The 22871-nt window shown below is 33.0% G+C and overlaps 2 protein-coding genes across 7 annotated transcripts in view; both read right to left on the bottom strand.

Moving 5' to 3' along the window:
* Positions 1–11: 11 nt before the first annotated feature.
* Jupiter (jupiter) overlaps positions 12–22871 on the bottom strand; it is a 72767-nt gene continuing 49907 nt past the window's right edge. Inside the window, exons 1-4 of one of the 6 annotated variants that reach the window (XM_065343891.1) lie at positions 10917–11218; positions 5513–5693; positions 2800–3083; positions 12–311 (exon numbers count right to left, since the gene is read on the bottom strand). In XM_065343891.1, coding sequence (XP_065199963.1) covers positions 172–311; positions 2800–3083; positions 5513–5610 — 522 coding nt within the window. In that variant the 5' untranslated portion in view covers positions 5611–5693; positions 10917–11218 and the 3' untranslated portion in view covers positions 12–171. Of the gene's footprint in view, positions 312–2799; positions 3084–5512; positions 5694–10916; positions 11219–22871 lie in introns of those variants that run through there. The other 5 variants (XM_065343893.1, XM_065343894.1, XM_065343890.1 and 2 more) reach the window with 5 other exon arrangements.
* LOC135831415 (craniofacial development protein 1) overlaps positions 21272–22871 on the bottom strand; it is a 66216-nt gene continuing 64616 nt past the window's right edge. The window contains exon 3 of the mRNA XM_065343885.1: positions 21272–22300. Within this exon, the coding sequence (XP_065199957.1) occupies positions 21505–22300 (796 nt within the window). The 3' untranslated portion in view covers positions 21272–21504. The remainder of the gene's footprint in view (positions 22301–22871) is intronic.

Below are 22871 nucleotides of genomic sequence, written 5' to 3'. Positions count from 1 at the left end.
AGAAAGAAGAAAACAATATCAAATCGTGTATAATATTTCCGATAATCTATTGGAGAGTAAAATTAATACATAAAAATTTGCTTCTTAAATTTAATATTTGTATATTGTCTCACGCGCGTATTCCGAAGCTCGATAGATTTGGCCACATTTTCGCTACAACCTTTCCCGCTTTTACCATAATCCGGATGAGAATCCGCCTGGTGGCACTCGTTGGCGCGGAGCTGCGTTGCCTGCGTTTGATACTACGGGTTTTGGAGCTTCGGATGGAGCTTTACCATTTGTCACTGGAACTCCGTTAGTTTTAGGAGCATCTGTAACGAATCGTAAAATGAATAAGAGAAGATTATACAGAAATTATTACCGAAATGTCCGCCTTTTCTATAATTCATTCCACTATACTAACGATATGATCGGAGTTCGAGATCGATATACTCGTATGAGTCGTATGTAAATATTATTGTTTAATTGAGAAAAGTAGACATTACTTTTATATACATACGAGAAAGGAGTAATCCAATTATTCATAGGTTAGGTTAGGCAATTTATTCTACATAGGTCTATAACGATAATCATTTAAAATTCAGTTTCCTATTTCGGAAAAAAATATATCAATATCATACGAGAAAGATCTTCATTATTTTCACAAAAAGGCTACGCGATTTGGAATTTTAATAATAAAAATTATCTAAAATTGATCTTAAAAAGACGGTTAATCTCTTGAAGATACAGGGAAATCAGACAAGACAACAAAAATATATATAAAATGCGTAAATAATTTTATAATTTTTAGATCACGATTCTCACATTTCGAGTCTTTTGAATAATTCAGAAGAACGCCTCCGCAGTGCTCGTACTCTTTTATGATTTTACTCGAATCGTTCGTTCGACGATAATTCCGTCAATCATTGATTCACTTTTTTTTTACGTTATCATTTTTCATGTTTTATTATTTCGATTTACATAATTTATTGAGCATCGCATTTCCATGATAAATACGCCTTATCGATTTTTTCGTCGATAAATCAAACGAATGATTTTTTTGTCGGGTAAAAACGCAGACAAAACACGTGCACAGGTGAGCTTAGAAAAATCAATGACCTCATAATGTAAAATAATGAATAAATTAGTGTAGCAGACTAGCACAGAAACAAATTCAGGATCAGGGGAAAATTGCAAATGATTCGAATTCACGGAAGGCAGAAATTCAATATTTCAGCTTTATTATCGTAGAAATTACTCAAAAACGCAAGGGAAAACTCAAAATTGCCATAAAACCCATTTAGAAATGAATGTTGCCAACAAAGATTCAAAAAGAGATGAAAATTGAACAATTATACAAAAAATTGTCAAAAAATTTCATAATAACTTTGTAAAAAAACAGTTGAAAATTCGTAAAAATTTTGTAAAATAATAAAAAATATTTTTAATTAAAATGTTGAAAAAATGCAACTATTCTCACTTAGGAAAATGTATTGCTTAAGAGAATTTCCACAGTTTAAAAAAATTTTTAAGCACACAACCCACTGCTCCAAATGGTTTTGTATACGATTGAAATCATTCTTCGAAGTTTGCTTTTTTAGTGCAGATATTTGTCAGTTAGAATTCAAGGTACAAAAATGACAAGATTGTAATTTGAGAGTATTTGACGCCTCCTTCCCATCTGTCATGAACTTTTTTTGATCATAATTTTGACAACTCCAGCTTTCTATCGCCGCCCAACAACCTCTCCTTCTTCATCACAACCTACCATCTAACTCAGCTGTTGCAATTCTACCTTCACTCGAATCAGTTCGTGTAAAGGTCATTATCATTCATTCATCGAAAAATTTCAAGATCAATATCTCTGACATCATGAATGCTAAATACTTTTTCATTAGATTCAACACCACCCGTCCACCCCTTTCCCTCTTCAATTCCTTAAACCGTAAATGTATCGATCATTCGTTTCAAAACACAAAAACGAAGCCAGAAAAATGCCAATATGAATGGAAAAAAAATTAATTTCGTAATCCCAATCCCCCGTCAGAAACCTCTACTTTTTGGCATTCATAGCCTGGCTATTACACACATCTCCCATACCATATTTCATGCCTAAATAAACGAAAAGAAGAAATACGTATAGAAATTCACCTCATGAATAATTAAACGAACAATTAATCTGAAAATAATCCGAACGTGCATCCATCATTTTTATATGTAAGATTACGCAATAACATTCTAATCTACAAGACCTCCTACCATTGAACTTGGAATATGAAAAAATAAATCTCGAGTAGTAAACGCTATTCACCAAAATGCAGTCTAACAACCTCCTTCGCGTGTTATCTGCGTATTTAAACGCCAATACCAAAGACGAAAAGCCCAAATACAATCAGAGGCGTTCTTTTACCACCAACGTTCATCTTCATATCCGTCCACATATAAGTAACAAATTACTTTTCGATAAAATCGAAACAATGAATTTCCCTAACGAATAGTTTTCCTATATTGAAATAATTATCGACGTGTCAAGGAGTAAATTAGGCCTACAGGAAGAGGATCGAGCACGAGCACCACACAAGATCTAATTCGAAGGAATTTGAAATTGAATTTTCATAAGATGAATGTTCGACTGCGCTTCGAGAAATGTTAGATTTATTAGACAGTTAGGTTAGGTTAGGTTAGGTTATTCCTAAATTTGAACGTACCTACTTGTATAATTAGTAGATAGGTATTATTATGTACAAAGTAGGTATTTTGTCGAGTTAAGCATAAATAATTTAAAAAAATTATACACCAATAAGTACGTATTCTTTCTACCTGTATGATCTTTTCCATTTGTTAAAATTTCACCATTTCCGTTAATTTTTGCAACGGAATTAATTCCGTTTTTAATTCCGTTTAATTCCAAAGCTGGTCCGAACAATCGTTCGTTACACGTACCTTGTTTGTTGCTATGACCATTCTCGATCGGAGCCGGCGTTACTTCGTCGTTTAAAACGATAGACGACGATTGTTGGGATTTTTTCCTAATTACGGGCTGTTCTGGGCCTCCATCTTTTCCAAAAATATCAGAGCTGCCGCCACCGGGTGGTTTCAATACCCTGTAAACATAAAAATAAACATGGCGAATTTAGCAAACAGGTAAAAATAAAAGGTTTTCACACAGGTAATAAATATTATCGTATCAGTATTCATCGGTAATTCGCTAATTACTAATACACACGCTCATTCAATCTAATCAAATCGGATCACACCGGTTCATCGGTTAAGGTACCTAGCTCTTTTATATTTTGCATAAATATAAAATTCTCGCTGATTCGTCGATACGTTTAATGATGCATATGACACGGTGTACTATTTTCACAACCAATTTAATTGCATACTCCTTGAAATGCAAAAACTGCATACTAATTATACAAATTCAAAGGACACGTCATGTTACGAAATTTTCTTCTATGTACTTCAAAAATCCATATTATCGTATTCGATAAACACACTTCAGTTCAATTCGTATTCGTGGGTATTTACAATGATACATATTTTCGCAAAAATCATTCAAACGAAAGATTAAGATTATGAAGGCGTAACCGGAAAATAGGGCGTCAAAGATTCTTTTGTATTATTTACTTTATTATTATAATCGTAAAAATTCATCATGTTTGTGATATCGTGTCAGAAAATACAACATGAATGTACTTTTCGAAGAATATTAAACGTCATGTATATTTGCTGTATCATTATGTGCAATATGATGTACTTATTCGAATGAGAAATGATTATTTTAGAAGAAAAACTCGTATACTTGAGAAAAAGAAAAGAACTCGTAAACAGAGCTTAACATTTTTTGGTTTTCCCGTTCTTTGCAAATTATGACGAATTTCATTTTATTTTTGATGAAAAATTCGTCAATTGAAAAATTAACTAAATGAGATACCCAATTACTTATTTGTAATGTTAAGATTTATACTTAGGTATAACTTGAAGCCAATTTTCAAGGTACCTATGAAGATTTTTCGACAAAAACTACTATTTTAGGAGGATCCGTTTCAATCAGTTTTTGATACCTATGTAATCAATACCTTTATACTTATCATGATGACGCAGAAGTGGAACTTGGCTGAATAAGTCGGGGGAGGGGGAAAAGTCAGTGTAAGCAAGTAAAAAATCATAAAAATGTAAAAAAAAATTAAGCATGTAGGTACATATTATTACTGTAACGTCATGAAAATGCCAGTAACGTTACAAAAAACGTTACAGTAGCAATATGGAAACTTATCAGCAATATGAATAAAATCCTGTTTTAACGATACAAAACCGTCACGTCATAAGACAGTAACGTTATGGAAACGTTATGAAAACGGTATAGAAACGTTATAGAAACGCTATCGTAACATAACGAGAATGTTTTCGCAACGATACAAAAAACTGTACGGTAATGAAGACGAAATGTTACAGAAGTCATAGAAAAAGGTTGCGATAACGATATGAAAGTCCAAAACGTTACAATAACGGTATGTAACCGTTACAATAACGATACAAAAACGTTATGATAACGGTATGGAAACGTTATCATTCTTTGACATATAAAACCAGATTTTTCAATTTTTTTTGATAATTTTTCGACTTTTTTTTGTTTTTTCTGAGACAAGGAAAACTTTAATTTTTTGACATTTTGGTGAAGTATCAAACGAGATGCTATTTGTCTGTCCCAATAGAATAATAATAAATAGTTTTCTGTTCCTTTCTTCCTTTCTCCTTTCATCTACATACTGTACTATTTTTTTAGGGATTTTTTTTGAATATTTTAATCTTGAACAAATATGTAGGTAGGTAAGGTACATACTTGGATTTTTTTATTACATTTCATCAATTTCATGACATAATATTTTTGTTTTTGTTGTTTTTTTTTCATAAAAAAATTGCATTAATTTGTAGAATATTTATTTTTTAGGAATACTTTTTTTTTGAGAGAGAAAACTCTTGAATTTCATCTTTTATAAAATGGCTTATCAAGTATTTTCAGTTGTTTCTCAATTTTTTTCTAATATTTTCATCAATAGAAAAATAAATTTTTAAATTTTCATGAGTTTTTCGGTTTTTGTTTTTGATTGTTCATTTGTTTGTTTTTTAAAACTGAAATTCGCTCATATCTTGAATAAATGAGTCAATTTTTCAACATTTTCGCAATAGCAAAATGAAATTGGCGAATCAACATAATATTATTCAATTTCATTGCCTTTCTTTAAATTAATGAGAATTATTTTCATAAATACATATTTCAGTACATTTCAATGATTTTCTATCAACTTTAATCACTGATTTCATCTCGTCGAATTTATGTGTTTTTCGCCGATTCAAGATGAAAGAAATATATTAGAGCAACTTCAATGACAAATGGCAAAATTATTACAAAAATTATACCAATTATTATCTTATGCAATATGGACAGTCATAAAATTTCACAAATCATCAACTCATAATACCATTAGTTATACAGCACTTAGAATACAAACACTTTGAAAATACTTGCCTATGATGGCAGGGAGACCCAATAAATTCGGCTCCGAACAAGTCATGGCAATCTCCACCGGGAGATTTAAAGGTACGTTTTTCACAATTGACAGACATATTTCTATGTGTAAGTATAAAGTATATCACAACAAAGTCAACAAACGAAAATCAACGCTCGAAATTCGCGACGAATACTGAACCTATAAATAATCAAAGATGTAATTTAACTTTAACGCAACTTGTTTGGAAAATTGGCACGTGTCTGAAGTCAAGGAGAACAATAGGAAATAGGGACTTGGAGAATCAAAGAAGAGGAAAAAAATTATCACACTGTCATCGTCAACCTACATTGACACAATCTTATTTCGCCTTTCCTTTACAAACCCATATTATTATTTTACAGGATTACACTGTGTGCACTCGAAGTGTGTACATATAAAAGTTGCATATCAAATTGTACGAGTACATACTTGACACACAGGAAACGTTAACTATCACATTCAAGGTTAAATTCGCAGATTATTCGCAATTAGCTGGGTAATTTATATAAAAACCGATAGCTTGACAAAAGGCGAGTCTTTGCATAAATGCAGCACACATCTGTTTTAAAAGATCGTATTCTCATCTCTTAGCAGAGAACTCGATGACCAAAATTCCTTCCTAATCTTATTACAAAGTAAATACGAAATTCGATAGTAATAAGACGTGTACTCGTATACGTTATGTTTACAGTATCTACATAAATGGTCATCATCACTCAAAGCGTGGGATACTCAGCGTATCCTATAAACAAACTCGAACCGAATTACTGGACGATGGTGTGATGCAACCGAAACTAGTTTACAATACGAACATCGATATTCGAGACTTTCATAACAATACGAAAATTCGATGTTAAAAAACGGGTCAAAATCTCAAAAAGACCTCGTATTTTTCCATCGGGTATCGGTCGCCAATAAAGTGAAGATTTTTATCAATACTGCGATTAAAATGTAAATTCATACGGTGCACAAGACAGACGGATGTTAAAAAATCGACCTTATTTGTGAACCAGACCAGATAAAAAGATTACTTTTTGAGTTGGCATCCGAGAAAACATTTATTACCCCAAGTCCGAGTTAGTAATTTTATTGAATTATAAAACTAATTACTTTAATACGTTTACAAGCTTCATGGTTGACTGAGGGAAAAATTGTTGTATCGACAAAGGGCATTAGGTACCTACTATTTGTCTACCACACGTTATACGAGTAAGACTTTTCAACGTTTCATAGCTATTTGTACAGTATACTATTTACCGTTTCACCACGATTTTACCACAGACTTTAAAATTAATATACCGATATTAATAAAGATTCTTTGTCGGTACTCGTGTACCCTTTTCTTGCTCTTTAATGAACTATAAATGACGTTATGACCTAGCGGTTCCAGCGCATTCCCCGAAGATTAACTCGAAAAGTAAACACTACGGATCAGTATAATTCAACATCCCAACTAAGGCAAAAGTGGGTCGCAATACTATTAATTTTTTCGTACATTTTTTACCTTTTCAAGAATTCGCAAAGCTTTCAAGTCGTGATCTTCGTAGCTATGCGGAGAAATTACCAGAAATACACCTGTCGTAAAATTACACCAATTTTGAAGGTTAAGGCCTTTTTTGTAGCTCTTGAAGATGAATGATGAATCAGTTTCAATCAATTGCTATGATTTTTGATCAAAACATACTCGAACTTTCGTCACAATTTTTAAAAAAATTATTTTTAGGAGCCCAAATAAATTTTTAAAAGTGCCACAAAAACGTCTCAAATTTTAATTCATTTTTTCAAAGGCTCGTAAAAAGTAGTAAGAATTTAAACATGAATCACAAAGAATTGTTCAGAGACCTAAGATGATTTCATTCTAAAATTTGACTCCTCTTCAGAAAAGCAGATCACATTACTCCACCGAGAATACCTCATATACCCTTCTCCCCAACCTCAGAGTAAAATATATCAAATTTTGAATTTAAATCACGACTTCAATAGCTTTCAAATTGCAACATGAATCGAACAAAAAAATAATAATGATCGAATAAATAGCAAACCGACTGAATGACCTATCGTAGCCCCCCTTTCATTTCTTTCGACTTTTCAATCAGCATAGAAAATCATTTAACAAGAACTCCTTTCCCTTATGCAGTTCTGCATCAATTTATATTACCTGCCTAGACTCGTTACAATTTCAAGTCAAATTGAAGCAATCAATACGATCAATTTATCACCGGATGGAAACCTTAGAAGAAGATGATGAGGCAGCCATACACATTAGAAATCTCATCACTATTATAATACACTTATTTATCGTACCTATATTTCATATCGACCACAAACCACAAACGTCAACTAGCCTGCTGATGGGTTTGAATTATTTACGCTCAATTAATTTTACCAACTCTTACCACCGGTGTATATTAAACATTTCAACTCGGATTAGCGGTTAAAATTAAAATATAGAAATATACGAATCGAAGACATTTAATGCCCATTTTGCTGCGTTTCCATTAATATCTTAATCGTTCAACTCTTCATTTGATAGCCAGATACTCATCGAAAAATAATTTAGATGTACGTAAGATGAAAATGGTTTTTTCATACCTCAACACGAACCTATCATATCACAGACCAGTACATAAAGCACTTCCTCTCAGAATACCAAGAATCAGGCACACAGACTCGTCGCGAAACATTAGATAGAATAAAAAAAAAATAATCAAAACAAAATACGTAAATAAGAAGAGTCTCCTTGAACCCACACATTTTGCACGTAAGTAAACGATCCAGGTAAATTCAATGAATTACATAATCAGCTAGACAGCTAACCTCATTATACTACGTTAAAAAATTACCAACGGAAAGAACATTGAAATTTAATTTACATTACGAGATGCAATCGTCGCCAATGAAAGTGATACTGCAGTAAAATTTAACGCCGAGAATGTCAACCGAGACTATTAAAATCATTTCGATGTGTTTTAATTGATACGAAAAAAGAAAATGGAAGAGTCGATTTGACGTGGAATTTTCCACTTCCACGATTTTGATCTCGATTAATCAACGAGCAGTTATGATCAATTTCCCCTATGCCATCAAGACAAAATACCAAGCAAATGACCAAATTTCAATCAGAAACTGTAATTCATTTTTTGATAATTTTATACTTCCATTTCCAAAATTAATAGGATGAAAAAACGATAAAAATTCCTAAATACGTTTTAATTCCAGTTTTGCTAAAAATTGCCTATACAATAATCACCGAAAACCATCTCAATTTCTCATATTTCATTAATTAACGGCTATAATCTTTCCTCTTCTACCCCACCCATGCATTAAATTAAACTTCAAATAGACACCTAACAACATCGTAAAATCAAATATGCCCTCTCGAGACTTCGTATAAAAAATAATCACCGGAATACCACAACAACTGTGCATTTTGTTCGTTAGCCAAGCGAAAATTACTCATTTCCAGAGGTGAAGATTTTGCTGGACCAAGTTAATAAATTGCTTCCACATGGTGCATCTTTCATGCGTACCTAGAGTAGGTACCTCTACCTAACGGGAGAAGAACTTGGAAATCTTTATACTTTGATACCCTGACTGTCGTTTCCTAAAAATAGTCGTCTCAGACGACGTTCCTTTTTTCGGTTTCCTGTTCAAATTGTATATTTATACCGTATAATTACATCGTTACCGGACAGATTACGTATTTATGGCGTTACTGTTCGCGATGGATACTTGGAATGAGCACTCGACATACCCACAATGAATGCATAAGTACACAAATACTCGCCAAATCATCGGTGATTCATTACCTTCATCAATTATCAAGACAATAAACACGTGCGGTGTGTCAGATTTTTTTCACCAGTTCATACGACAAATAAAATGTAAAGAATGATGTGTAAAAAAAGATCTGGTTAATGGCAAAAAAATGCATGGAAATTATCAGACGAGTAACAAGGCGGACGTAAATTCCAAATTTTGAATAATGGCCTTTTTTAAACTTGGAAGTTTTTTTTGTAGGGGGGGGGGGATTTGGTTCTATTTTCTTAATTTACCCTGAAATTACTCTACGTGGCCGAATGTATACTAAAAATTGATGAGTTGCGAAATTTTGGATTTCGATATTCCTTGACGATTCTCTTCCTTCTCCCCCCCCCAAAAAAAAAAACGTTCAAATTTTCAACAAAAAAAAATCAAAAAAGACAGCAAATTTTCCTGATTTCTTGGATGAAAAATTATGGATGAGCGAGTGGAGGTGGGGGGGGGGGTGAGAGGGCGATTAAAATTTCGTTTTTTGATGAAATAATATTTCAATTTCTGGGTTATACTTTCAGAGGAGAAGATGGAAATTTCTCAACATTATTTTTAATTCACAGCAATGATTCAAGAATAGATACAAATTTTTACATAATTTTTATACTTAATCGAAAAAGAGAGGGAAGGGGGAACTGATACTCTATAAAACCTACATCGACATCGACACATGAAAAAATGAAACCTCCAGGGATGAAAATAGAAAATATCTGAAAAAATACATATAACGAACCTTGAAAAAAGCAACCTTAAAGAGGAAAAACTTTTCAAAAAAACACATTTTCAAATTTTAGTTATTTTTTCATTTTTAAAAATTTACTAGACCTATATTCAAAGTTTTGGGTCTGGCACTCTTTCAAATGGTTCTCATGGGGGAGAGGGGGAGGGAGGCCGTGGTGGGAGTACTTGAACATAACATCGATACTCAATTCGTAGTGTTGAAATCGAAATAACAAAATATAGTTCAACATTCAAAAAAAATTCTCAAAATTTTTACAAATATTCAAAAAATTGGTAACATTTATGAAAAATGTTGAATTAATTTGAGAAAAAATTTATCAAAATAAAAAACTACGTAGGTACTTTTTAAAAATTGAAGCCAGGTCTAATTTTTTTAAATTTACAGACCAATTACTTACTGCATTATGAATCTATTCCTCTTGAAATGTTTCAAAAATCAAAACCATCTCAAAACAGAAACTCTAAAAAATCTAGTAATTTGAGACCACAATCATCCTCAGAAATCACTCGCCATTTTAATTTTCAATTTTAAATAACCCAACAAATAACAATCAAAACTAATCAAATCATCGTAAAAGAGTAAGTAAATAAAACTCGAACAAATACCCCAGAACAATAGATAATATACTCTCACTCCAGCGCCATAAAAGCTAATCATAATAGCGAAGAAAACTGAGGAAAACTGCCTCGTAAAAACACATATTATCAAAAGGATCTCAGGAAGGTGAATTCTCCAAACAAGTAGCGTTAAAAAAAAATTATCACTAAAAAAAAAAGAAAAACATCGCAATCAAACGAGATACGAGAAAAAAATCAAACGAATGATACCACAACGAGATAAAAATTCTTATTATAATCTTTAAAAGAAAAAAAAATGTCTTTAATAAAGTATTTTTATTAAAAAAAAAACCTGCTGGAACGAACAGTGCAGCGCCCGATCACAGACCGAAACGAATAGACCACATTTCACAGATTAAACGCGCAGACAAGAAAGAAACGAACGAACCGTGAAAAAAAATAATCTAACTGCGGTCGAAATGGAAATAGCGACTACAAAAACGTATAATCAACCGCAGATAAGTCACCGGCATCGGCAGAGGACGGAGAGGCCACCGATCGGTCCCTCGGCAGTCGGCAGGGTACTTGTAAGTTGTACAACTACCACGAGCGAGGTACGAAGTACGAACTTATTTTACCAATTATTGAGCAATGAGCACTTATAGAACAGCTGTTTAGCTGACTATATTAGAGATTCGGAGAATACGTTGAACCAGATTGACGAAGGTGGTTTTCTGTAATATTTGCATTACTCATACCTTTTACATGATAAGAATAAGATTTTCCCAAAGGTGTGAAACATCTATGACCATACGTGGTATTTATTGTTTACCTGTTTTTAGATCTATCGTACGTGCTATCAATTTTAGATATCGACGGAAATCGAAAACATAAAATATTTATGGAATTTTGACACCCGTTGATCTGGTTTTTTAGCCGAACTTCTTCGCAGATTTTTTTCAAGACATTCAGATTTGACAGCGTACAATTTTCTCATCAAATGCCCATCCTTCCTCTTTCCCTCCCTCCTACTCTTCACAATATTTTTCTTCAGTAAAAATTTCCTTGCTTAAAAACTGAACCATATTATGAAGAATTACACAAAATTAGCCTGATTTTCAAGTCAAATAAAACCAGAAAAAAAATTAAAGCCATAAAAGTGAATTTTCTTACACATGAAAACAATATTTTCAATTTTTAAAACTCAATCAGGGTGTCTAACAAAACTCCCAGACAAAAAAATCATGACTTTTTCATGAGCTATTTTTCACATTTTCACCGCATGAAAATACCCCCCTCCCCAAAATAAATAACTTGAAACTGCGAGGAAATTTTTTTTCAGTTTTCTCATTTTTCTGATTTTTTGAACTTTTTGATTTTTTTTTTCATTTTATGAGCTTTTAAAAAAATGTTCAAGTGTGTTTCAAGCAAAATTCATGACTTTTCATGACTTTACATGAGCTACGAGCACCTACCAAAATTCATGACTTTCATGACCATTAAACACCTCGTCAATGTCATGGATTTTTATTCAAAAAAAAAAAAAAAAATCATCGATACTCTTTAGAGAACTCAACCTCAGCATAAAAATTCAAATACCTCAAAATCTGCACCAAAAAAAATTATAAAATATGAAAATTATCGAGCTGGATAGAAAACCTTATCATCTTCACTTCCTATTTACCGCCCCCTCCCGCCTACACAATAGATTCGTATAAACATCTGCACTAGTCTACACTAAAGTATTGGTAAATAAATTCGACTAGAAAGCAAACACACAGATTTGCTTCAGGAAAATACGAGCATATAAAGTAGACTGCATTACATATAGTAATTAAGTATGTACTGCTCGAATTCTACCAACAAATCCAACCCCCCCCCCCATATTCCTCCGAGACTAGTCAATCATTCCGCATAACAATTAGATTTGATATTTGAACGACTCCCAACACAATATTGGATCCGAATTACGTGAGATGGTCAACGCAGCAGGTAAGTCTAGGTAAGTATCTGGGTAAAAAGGAGGAGGGAAAAAAACAACAACAACAAAAAAATGCTTTGGAAAAGTCCAAGGACACCGTGCCTAATGATTGTTTCAACAAAGCACATCGCACTCCAGCATGCACAATGGAAATGAAAATAAAACCTATTCGAAGAACCTACAGTTAAAAATATCTTTTCGAAATAACCGCAAGCGCCGAATGAAAGTAATAATTTTCATAATTCACCTTGAACTCGAATACTATAAAACAGACAAAAAAACCTATGCTTTAAATGTATTTCTATTTAACTGCAGCATAATATAGCCCATCGTAAAAAAAAAAGAACAACAATTAAGAGTGCCGGAAGATGAAAAAAATAAAAGAGTCATAAAACGGATCAACCACATCGGATCATCGCATCTTGATCGTACACTCGGTCACCTATGGCAAGATGAATTAATTATGCAACGCGCGATACATAAAAATTTACCTTATCTACTATGTATATTAAAAAATTCAATTCCTGACCCAGTCACTGTTGCACTTTTGTATGTACAAACAGGAAAAACACGAAATCCGAATTCTTTGGATTATTGAGTCCTGATATTTAGTATAAACGCGGGAGGTAGGATTTCTCCAGCTGACACTGGACTCTGACTTCTTGTAAGCAACCTGCTACCTAGCGAGCGAATTAAAATTAAATATTCCGATTGCTCGCTAATAACATCGTGAATTTGGGTCATTAGCGGAAACGCGGACGCCGGCTGAGGATACAATGATGAGATAGTATAATATTCTATGCTATTTCTCGCTGCTGACGATGAGCTGTTTTTTTTTTCAAGTCTAATGTAAGGTCAATCATGTTGCATCTAGATTATGACTGACATATTCAACTAGTAGAACGAGTTGATATACAAATTCATGTTAGTTTTTTTTCCTCTCGAAGGTATCTCGAGTACACGTATCTTTCTCTCTCTCTACATACTTAGTACACGCAGCTTTTTTAAAAAGTATGCAGACCTAAATATTTCATTCATCGAAACACCATCATCAGCCGCAGCGAGAAAGGATATTTCGGCGTTATATAAATCACGTGTTGATAAAAAAAAAATAATAACAACAACGTATATCAATCAGTTCTTTGATGGGATACCGCTGATATATATTATCTTCTTAGTCATCGCAAGTGGCCAACGCGCTCGTCCAATAAATCACTCAATTTCGATCTTCGACGCTCGTGGAAATTTACATCTTACTTCGACATGATCAATGAAAGTAAACAATTCGTCGATGATTTACGACATCGTAATATTTTTTATCCACAAATCAATCGTTTAACCAGAGACTTCGGGCCAATTTTATGGTGAAATGAAATCGGCCTCGATCGCGAAAATTCCACCGAAACTGGCTCAAAATAAAACGTCGATTACAATGAGAATTACATTAGGAATTTTTCTTTCAATTTTTTTCAGTCTTCTTTTTGACTTGGAAAAGTTTTGAAAAGCTTCCATTTTTTTTCAGTTTTGGGTGAAAGAAAAAAAAGTATTTTCAGACATTCTTGAAAAAAGTTATCAATTGTTTTAATTTTTAAGTTATGTACTTACTTCAGCTAATTGAACAAATTTTTCTCAATTTCAATTTTTTTTCGAATATGTTGAAATATGGAAAAATCATCTCCTGTATTATTATTGTTATTGGTAATGTGTAGGTATATGAGTGTGTGTGAGCAAAGTCAGAGAGAGAGAGAGATTATGAAAATGCTGAGTGAGCTTTATTTGCGTTTTTAATCGTATGTTATCGTATCTGTTGGGACATGGTTTTTTCCTTATGAGGCAGCATAAGGTTTTTTTTGCCCAGTCTCAACAATACGCATAGTCGCGATGGTTGTGTCGTAAATATAAATAATACCTATTTATAAAATTTACTGCCTAAATGTGTGATTAAATTTTGATATGAATTTGGAATCGCGATGTTTTTAATTGTTCATTTATTGTGTAAATTGGTAATCTTCAAGTTGAGAAATATTCAAAATTCATCAGAATATTTTACTCAGTTTTACCGAGTTGGAATCTCCACCCCCTATCCCCTCTTAAAATAAAATCATTTCAATTTTTGGAAAAATACTGGAAGTTTCAAAAGATTATAATTAATAGGGCAATTATTTTTATGCGCTAAAAACACCAAAAAAAGCGCTTATAATATGCTGGAAAAATCTGGAAAAAAAGCATTTATATGCGCTAAAAACCTGAAAAAAGCTGAAATAAGTGCAATAAAAGTGCACCATCATGGGTATCAAAATGTTTATATTTTCAGTGCGATATCAAAAAACATAAGAAAATAGAAAGGAAAGGTCAAATATTAATTTTTTTCAATAAAAATTCATCGTATCATCGATCATGCTTCAAAATATGCTGCAAATGAAAAGTCAAAGAAGAGTACTTTTTTTCAGTACAAATGCATAGATCAATCGATCATATTTTAAAACATGCCGCTACAACCATAATTATGTTGTTTTAAATTATTCAGTTTTTTTTTTTTTTTTATTAATATGTATCAAAAATGTCAAATTTTTTGTTTTCCCTACTTTGTTGGTTGATTTTTGCCATTTTTTTCTCGAAAAAGCTTTAACGACCTGAAAAAAGCTCAAAATAAGCGAAATTCAGACGTTTTTTAACTAAAATAAGCGTTTTTAAGCATTTATACCCAAAATATGCAAAAATATGCGCTAAAAAATTTCACCATTCGTCTTGAAATTGCATGAAACGTAAAGAAAATTGCGATATGCGGTATCTGGTGTAGCAGGAAAAAATATGCGATATCATAAAAATAATTGCCCTAATAATTAAATAAACTTTAAAAATTAATTACATATCAAAGAAAGTGTTCAGCAAAGACTTTAGCTGGACTTTTGGCAGGGCATTTTTCTATTACTTGACGACTATATTTTCTTCGAGAAAAAGGGAGGAGGGGTAATAACATTTTAGAGTAAATTTTTCGTTTTTTCCATGTCTTTGGACAATGCAAGATTTTTGTGGAGGGGGAGGGGGTTGCTAAAAATACCTTTACTATTTCAATTTTTTCATCGACACGAAATTTTTCAAACATTTTATGACTTTTTTGAGTCAAAATTATACATGTCAACTTTTTTTGCTTCTCTAACGTTTTCTGATACATCAAAAATTTTCATGTACCCAGTGGGGAGGGGGGGGGGGTATTGACGATATCTTCACCATAATCAACTTTTCATTTTACGAATTAAGTTTCATAATAAAAAAAGAAAAAAAAGGACTTTCTGGAGAAAGCAGGATTTTTAGTATCAGTGGAACTGTTACACGCCTTGTCAAAGAACTGAAACAAATTGAAACAAATAACAATGGAAAATGTTCTCAAGAGAAAAAATTGAAATTGTTAATGAATTTTAAACGAAATATGCAGAACTTTTCCAATTTTTTTGGCTATTTCATTTTCAGCATTTTTAACCAAAAACAAAACTTTTTCAGGACCCAAAGAACTACAAACTTGACGACCCCCGCACCCCCCCCCCCCCATGATCCGATAGTCAGAAATTTCCCAATTTTATTTTTGAAAAAGTAATTCAACAAAAACGTTGATCATTTTATTTTTTGAGTTCTCTCAACTTTTTTTTACAATTTTTTCCAGTTTTGTCCTCCCTCTTTCTCTTTGAAGAAATATTAGATATTTTCTTCAATTTAATTTCAGAACAATATCATCGATTTCGATTATTTCTGAGTAATTTTCTCGATTTTTTACTTCCTGAAAACCTCGTCAAGCTAAAAATTGATTTCAAGATGACAGATTCGAATTTCATGAAGAACGAGGGGCTAAGATGACTGCACACATTCCCATCATAAAAGTCCACGATACAAAATTCTAACCTCTTGATACCAAGGAAAAAAATGCTGCATTAGAATTTACACTATCGAGGCCAATTTCACTTTCTTATTCGATGTAAATTTTTTTCAAGTTTTCAAGACAAGCTTAATAATTAATATATCGACTAGATATAACTTATTACCCTCGGATGCTTTACTATAATACACAGAGAATACCTGCCTAACGAGACTCGATATCAAATTACACGCGATACGAGTTCTCTTTTTATTCGTATTTCGAAGAAAAATCTAATTCGTTTCTCAACCTCTGTGCGGATATTCGCGAGCTCAGAATGAGAACCTTCGGCAAGAGTACAATATTTATCGTTTATCGTTCGATGACGAAAAGAAAATCCAAAGTAGCAGAGTTGGCAGAACGCCTGGTCAATTTAATTAATACACGAATAACCGCTCGTATTGTTGAATAATTGAACCAGCAACCACCAGCCATCGAGCTATTTCAATTTTATACATACTTCAACTTATACTTACATCGTCGAATACTAACCATTCTGCATAGTTAATAAAATTTTTTACATAGTTGAATAACCTTCGATTCGCCAATACGACGATTCGAAAATACACAAATAATAATCGTATAAATATACGCAAACGGAATATTAATTTCACGTCTTCGCGAGTAGACCCAACTCATATATCGTAAAAATTTTCATTTACTCGAATGATTCGGGGTACTTTGTGTCCATAATTTAGGCACAGTGCCGTTTCAAACACACCTAATCGAGCCTATGGCTAAAAAGAATCCGTTTGAGAATGCTCATTGCCATTGCCATTGCTCAAAATTACCGTAATCTAGATTCGAAATATTTTCGGATAATGTTATACACGCGGTAATATCGTTGAAAATATTGGATAAATAATACGTCTTGCTTTCGTCTCTCTGTACCTACACCCTTAATATACTCGTAGTCAGTGGTTAGTTACTACATACAATGAAACGACCTTTAATTGTAATAAAACGTTTCGTTTGACTAGTTATGCCACCTACTGTACCATTCGATTTTAACGAGTGAAAAAATTCAACTTCGCTATAAATGGTATAACTTCTGAAAACCGTACGTCAATTTAAACTCTCCTCTAATGATATAATGATACAGATCGCGCTATTAACACCTACGATTATATGTTCGGTATACGTACTATGGATGTAATACTCGCGTACTAAGAGGAATAAGTACGTAGTACTACGTGTACGTACTCGTACATCGTACAAATAATCGATCGTTTACAGTAAATAATTACTAAAAAATAAAAATTACGCGGTAGAACGTTTCTTCAAAATTTTTCAATTTTTTTTCTAAGGTCGCTACTTTTAATTAGTTTTTGCCAATGGAACGTTAATTAAACGATCGGTTGCTATTTTTAACGTTTATGAAATTGAGTACCTACCTACGTTTGCAATTTCGATTTTTTGCTCACTTATTTCTCTACTTACTTCCTTCGACTGTTTTTGTAAAGGTACTTTTTTAGGGCGGGGGAGGGGGGATTTACATCCTATCATCTTTGAAATATAGTTTTAGTCGTCAACAGAGCTATTAAAAAAAGGGGGAAATAAACACCTTCTTAGGTAAAACTAATGAAGCGACGAAAGGCGAAAAATTATCAACTTGTGAAAAAAAATATCACCCCATGGACTGATTTGTAGAGTCGACTTCCTTCTTGCAATAAAATAATTAACGCTGTCAAAATAAAAAGGAAAACAGACAGAAAACATTTCTTTACGAGTTGGAGAAATTACCAGGATGTCTAACAAATTTACAAAATTCAAAATGCATGACTTCTGCATGGATTTCAACCTACATGGCTTTTTCTCCAAACAAAATATCAAAATAAAACATATTTTACCTTCTTCTTTTTTCCTTAAAAAATAAATAAAAATTGTTAATAATTTTTTTTGTTTTTCAAATTAAAAAAAAATAATTTTATGCCGAGACTTTCAAAAAAATTTAGTAATTCAATCCCTAAAAGAAAATGAAAGAAATTTCAAAAAAAAATACAATTTTTGGTGAAAAAAATGACCATGTTCTTTTCAAGTGAAAAAGTGGCAATTTTAGGTGAACAAAAGCTCACAATTTTCAGAGAAAAATCAAGAGAAATTTTCATTTCAACGGTGGTGGGGGGGGGGTATTTTCAACGGAAAAATATTGCTTACACTCAATGAAAAAAATGTTGAATTTTTAGTAAAAAAAACGACAATTCAAGACAAAAAAATATTTTGGTTTTAAAAATGACAAAATTCTTGGTGAAATGGCGACTGCTAATGGTTAGTGAAGTTTCTTTTTGAGTGATGAGGGAGGGGAGGGTGGAGAATTGTGACCATGACTGGTAAAAAAAACATGAGAAGTTTTCATTTTAGCCAGAAAATATGACATTTCTAATGAAAAATGACAACTATTTGTAAACTGAAAATCATGACCATCAACAAGTAAAAAAGTGGAAATTTTAGTGAACAAAAAATGCGGTCATTTTCGGTTTAAAAAAATGAAAAGTTTCCATTCAATGAAAAACCATGATACATATGTATTTTAGTGAAAAATGATGCAAATTCTCAACTTTTTTTGCCAAGTTATTTTCTTCACTATTTTTTACTTTCAGAATTCAAGATTCACATGCATTTAAATATCAAAATGAAAATTGATTTATTTAGATCATGTTTGACGTTTTATGAATTTTCTGGGAATATTTTCAAACAAAATTTCTCAATAAATGTACCTAAGTAGATAAAAGGAATCTTTGATTGATGATTTTTTTAATGAAATCAGGGCACAGTGTTTCTCAGGTTTTGCCTTCCTCTTCAACAAATAGGTACATGAACAAAATTTCAGATTTTTTCAGTTCCTCCAAAAATTTCCCCGATCTTCCACCTAATTTTTTAGAGAATGATGAAGGAAGGAACGGAGAATCTGAAAAATCTCAACTTTAGAAAATGCATTTCTTGAGGCAAAAGTACTTACCTATCATGAAAAATTATTTTCGACAAATAAAATTGATTTTTTAATCATATTTTTATGATTTAATTTCCAATTTTTTTTAGTTTTTACAAATTCTTCCTCACTCAAAATTTTTCAACTTTATTGATTTTTGAACTTTTCCAATGTATCCTGCAGCATTTACCAATTGTATTCTGACTACGCGGACTTACAATATGCATTCACTTGAGAAATTTAATCGGACAACTCGCTCCTTCCTCCCCCTCTATCCTCCTTAAAAAACGCTCCATGCAAAGATCCACCAAAAAATACCGAATCACTGAAAATTAGGCTGCTCAAATCAAAATTCTGCTCATTTTTCCTCTTCGTAACCAATTTTTTACTTGTTTTTCTCAACTTGAAGTGTTTTTCATCAACTCAGAAATGAATGAATTTTATCCAATTTTCTTAATCCACATCAGTGTGCAATACTTAGGACTTAGATACTCAGAATTTAAAAAAAAAAAGAACAAGGTTCAAAAAAATTATCGGCTCGAACAATTTTTCAAATTAGTGAGAGTAACCTGATGGAAAATTATCTCTTTTATCTCATCACCGTCATTTTCGTTGCGAAAAAAATGACCCATTTCCTCTGAATTTTAATACCATATTCGGAATAATGACAAATTACAACAAACTGCAATAAAACCACCAGATAGAGGTACAGGTACGAAGGTCATTAACATTATACACGCCGCACAACAATTAAAAATAGCTCATTTTTTCCAACTTGATACCTGCACTGCGGTATTTTCTCATTTTTAATTACATAATAACTTCATAGAACAAAACTATAATATAGGAAAACCCACCATGTGCGAGTCGTACCTATATCTATATCCATAATCCATAAACCGTTGAGTAAAACTCGACTCGAGCCACGACGTTAATTTCAGTTCATTTAGCATCCCATAACATGCACCTACAACAACATCTAGTAAGTAGGTACGTGCTGTACAGAAAAAATTTTTTTCAACGCGTCCACCGAGTCGTGCTTCTTTTTTTAAATTCGCATCGCATGATCCGATGAACTTAATTTCAAGTTCGTGAATAAAACGAGGCAAAAAAAAATAAGACCAAAGAATCCCGCACAGTTAACCTAATATACGATGAGAATAGGATAGATATAGGTACACGTAGGACTAGGTATAGTAAACCAGATGAACAAATTATCCAAGAATGCAATCGATCAAATCAGCAACGTAATTCTTGTTAACTACGAATCATTAACATCTAATGCGTTTTTTACGAAGAAGCCAGAGCACAAGTTGTAAACATGAACTAGTCGTTTATACAGATAAACACTTACAAATTACTATAAACTACTCTCAATTTCTGGAGTCAGAACATTTGTAATATGTACGCTTTTTCCACCAACTTTCCAACCAATTGTCTGCTACGTTTCGTATAGGAAGGTTAGGTTGGTATACAAATTTGTAATGTGTTTTCTTATTAACCTTTGTGAACTTGGTAATTCTCCAGCTGTGAGGTAAATACTCGAAGAATCACAAGGTAATTTATCGATCGTATTATATTCATTTCAATTTATTATAAGCTAAGTACGTTTGGAAGAGGAAACCGAGTCAAAAATACAAACGTAGACTATCGATAGATCCCGGTACCTAACATATTTTCAATGTGTACCTATTTGTGCGTGGAATACACGTTCCTTCGATATACGTATGTACAACTCACATAAGTTTGTCAATACTAACATCATACGCCTTAAGTGCACAAAGTAGATAAATCCGATAAATATATCTCGTAAATAACATCACATTTATTTGGGTAATAATAAACACTACAATACAAAAAGAAATTTTTCGCACAATTTTTAGAAACCTATATTACTGTAATCGTAGCAAAGCGTCAGCTATACATCGTTTTTTATACCAAACTACGAAAGAAAAAAATACGAATAAATAAAAAATCGAATATGTAATAAAAAAAAGAATTATTAAACATTGCAGGGCTGCTGCTGCAAAAACTGAATTCACTTGTTTCTTCTGGACGAACTTCTCATCGCTTTCTCAATCTCAAACTGTCTTAAATCAGTTCGTTGTAGGAAATCTTGCCTTTCTAAAAATCCGTCTTTGCCTTTATTATGGATTTTTAACTGTTCGTCGATACCTTCTTCTTTTTTATACGAGTTCCAGTCTAATTTAGTCTTTTCTAAAATACTTAATTTATTCTTTTTACCGATCTGTCCCAACACCGAAGATAATCCTCCGCCACCTCGTCTAGGGCCTGGAGCGGACGTAGAAGGTAAACTTTTCAGCAGCTGAGGTTTGGCCTCAGGCTCAGGCGCATCGATCGGTACCTCTTTCTCGACAACGACCGCTTCTCCGGCGAATTCGAATATTTCGCTGACTGTTTTGGTTTTAGGTGGTTGTGGTTTTTCACTTTCCGATTGCTCGGATTTTCTATCGACCGGTTCGGTTTTCCGTTGTATTTTCACTTGTGTCGATTCGACGTCTTGTTTAAACGCTTTCCAAATATCGTCGATGTTTTTACTGGGTTCTTTTTTCGGCGATTCTTCTTCTTTATCTGATCCTTCGGCTTGGTCGGGTTGCTCGCTCAATTTAGTCTTCTTCTTTTTACGAGTCGATTTCTGTTTACGTCGTTTGACTCCACCGGCAGATCCAGATCCACTGGCTTCGTCCGAATCTGCGGCGGAATTGTCGTCGTCTTCGGAAGCAGCGTCGTCTTCGTTCGCTTCGTCCTTCAATTCTTTGCTGGATGGCACGTAATCTTCATCGCTTTCGCTGTCTGACGAAGACGACGTCGCTCTGCAAACAGAATAAAAGTAATCCAAATCGGTAATTCTGCTAAACAAAATCACTTCCCTCTTGTGCGCCTATTACAAGACCCCCCCCCCCATCAAATTGGGCGATGGTTCGCGTCTCTATACATAAGTATTCGACAATTACGCCAATTATAGCGCATCGAGCACGATCTCGTTACATTTTTCGCTTTGCTCGTCGAGTAAATATACTAAATAAGAAACTGAGCAGTTTCGCTTCGATGATTTTCATCGCAACTATCGATTTTAATCGCAACCGGCTTCTATTTTTAACGACACCGGGTCGTATTTTCACGATGACGATTACGTAACCAAAAAATATATATACGCGAGTACGTAATTCCAGCAGTGTTTTAAACGCGTCGAGTTCGAGAATCGCGTGCTTTTCCAACTTATATTCGCGACGAACACCACGACTTCGTCATGTTAAAATGTACAGGCAAACCAATCAATTATGTATAAACAATTTACATAATACTTTTCTCCATTTTTATATCGATATAGACACGCCGTCGTGTACTATTTCAAAATACTCCAGAACTCGTATACGAGTACTT

The sequence above is a fragment of the Planococcus citri genome, chromosome 1 (genome assembly GCF_950023065.1).
Source record: "Planococcus citri chromosome 1, ihPlaCitr1.1, whole genome shotgun sequence".
Classification (NCBI taxonomy): Eukaryota; Metazoa; Arthropoda; class Insecta; order Hemiptera; family Pseudococcidae; genus Planococcus; species Planococcus citri.
This window is presented reverse-complemented; position numbering and strand designations above follow the sequence as displayed.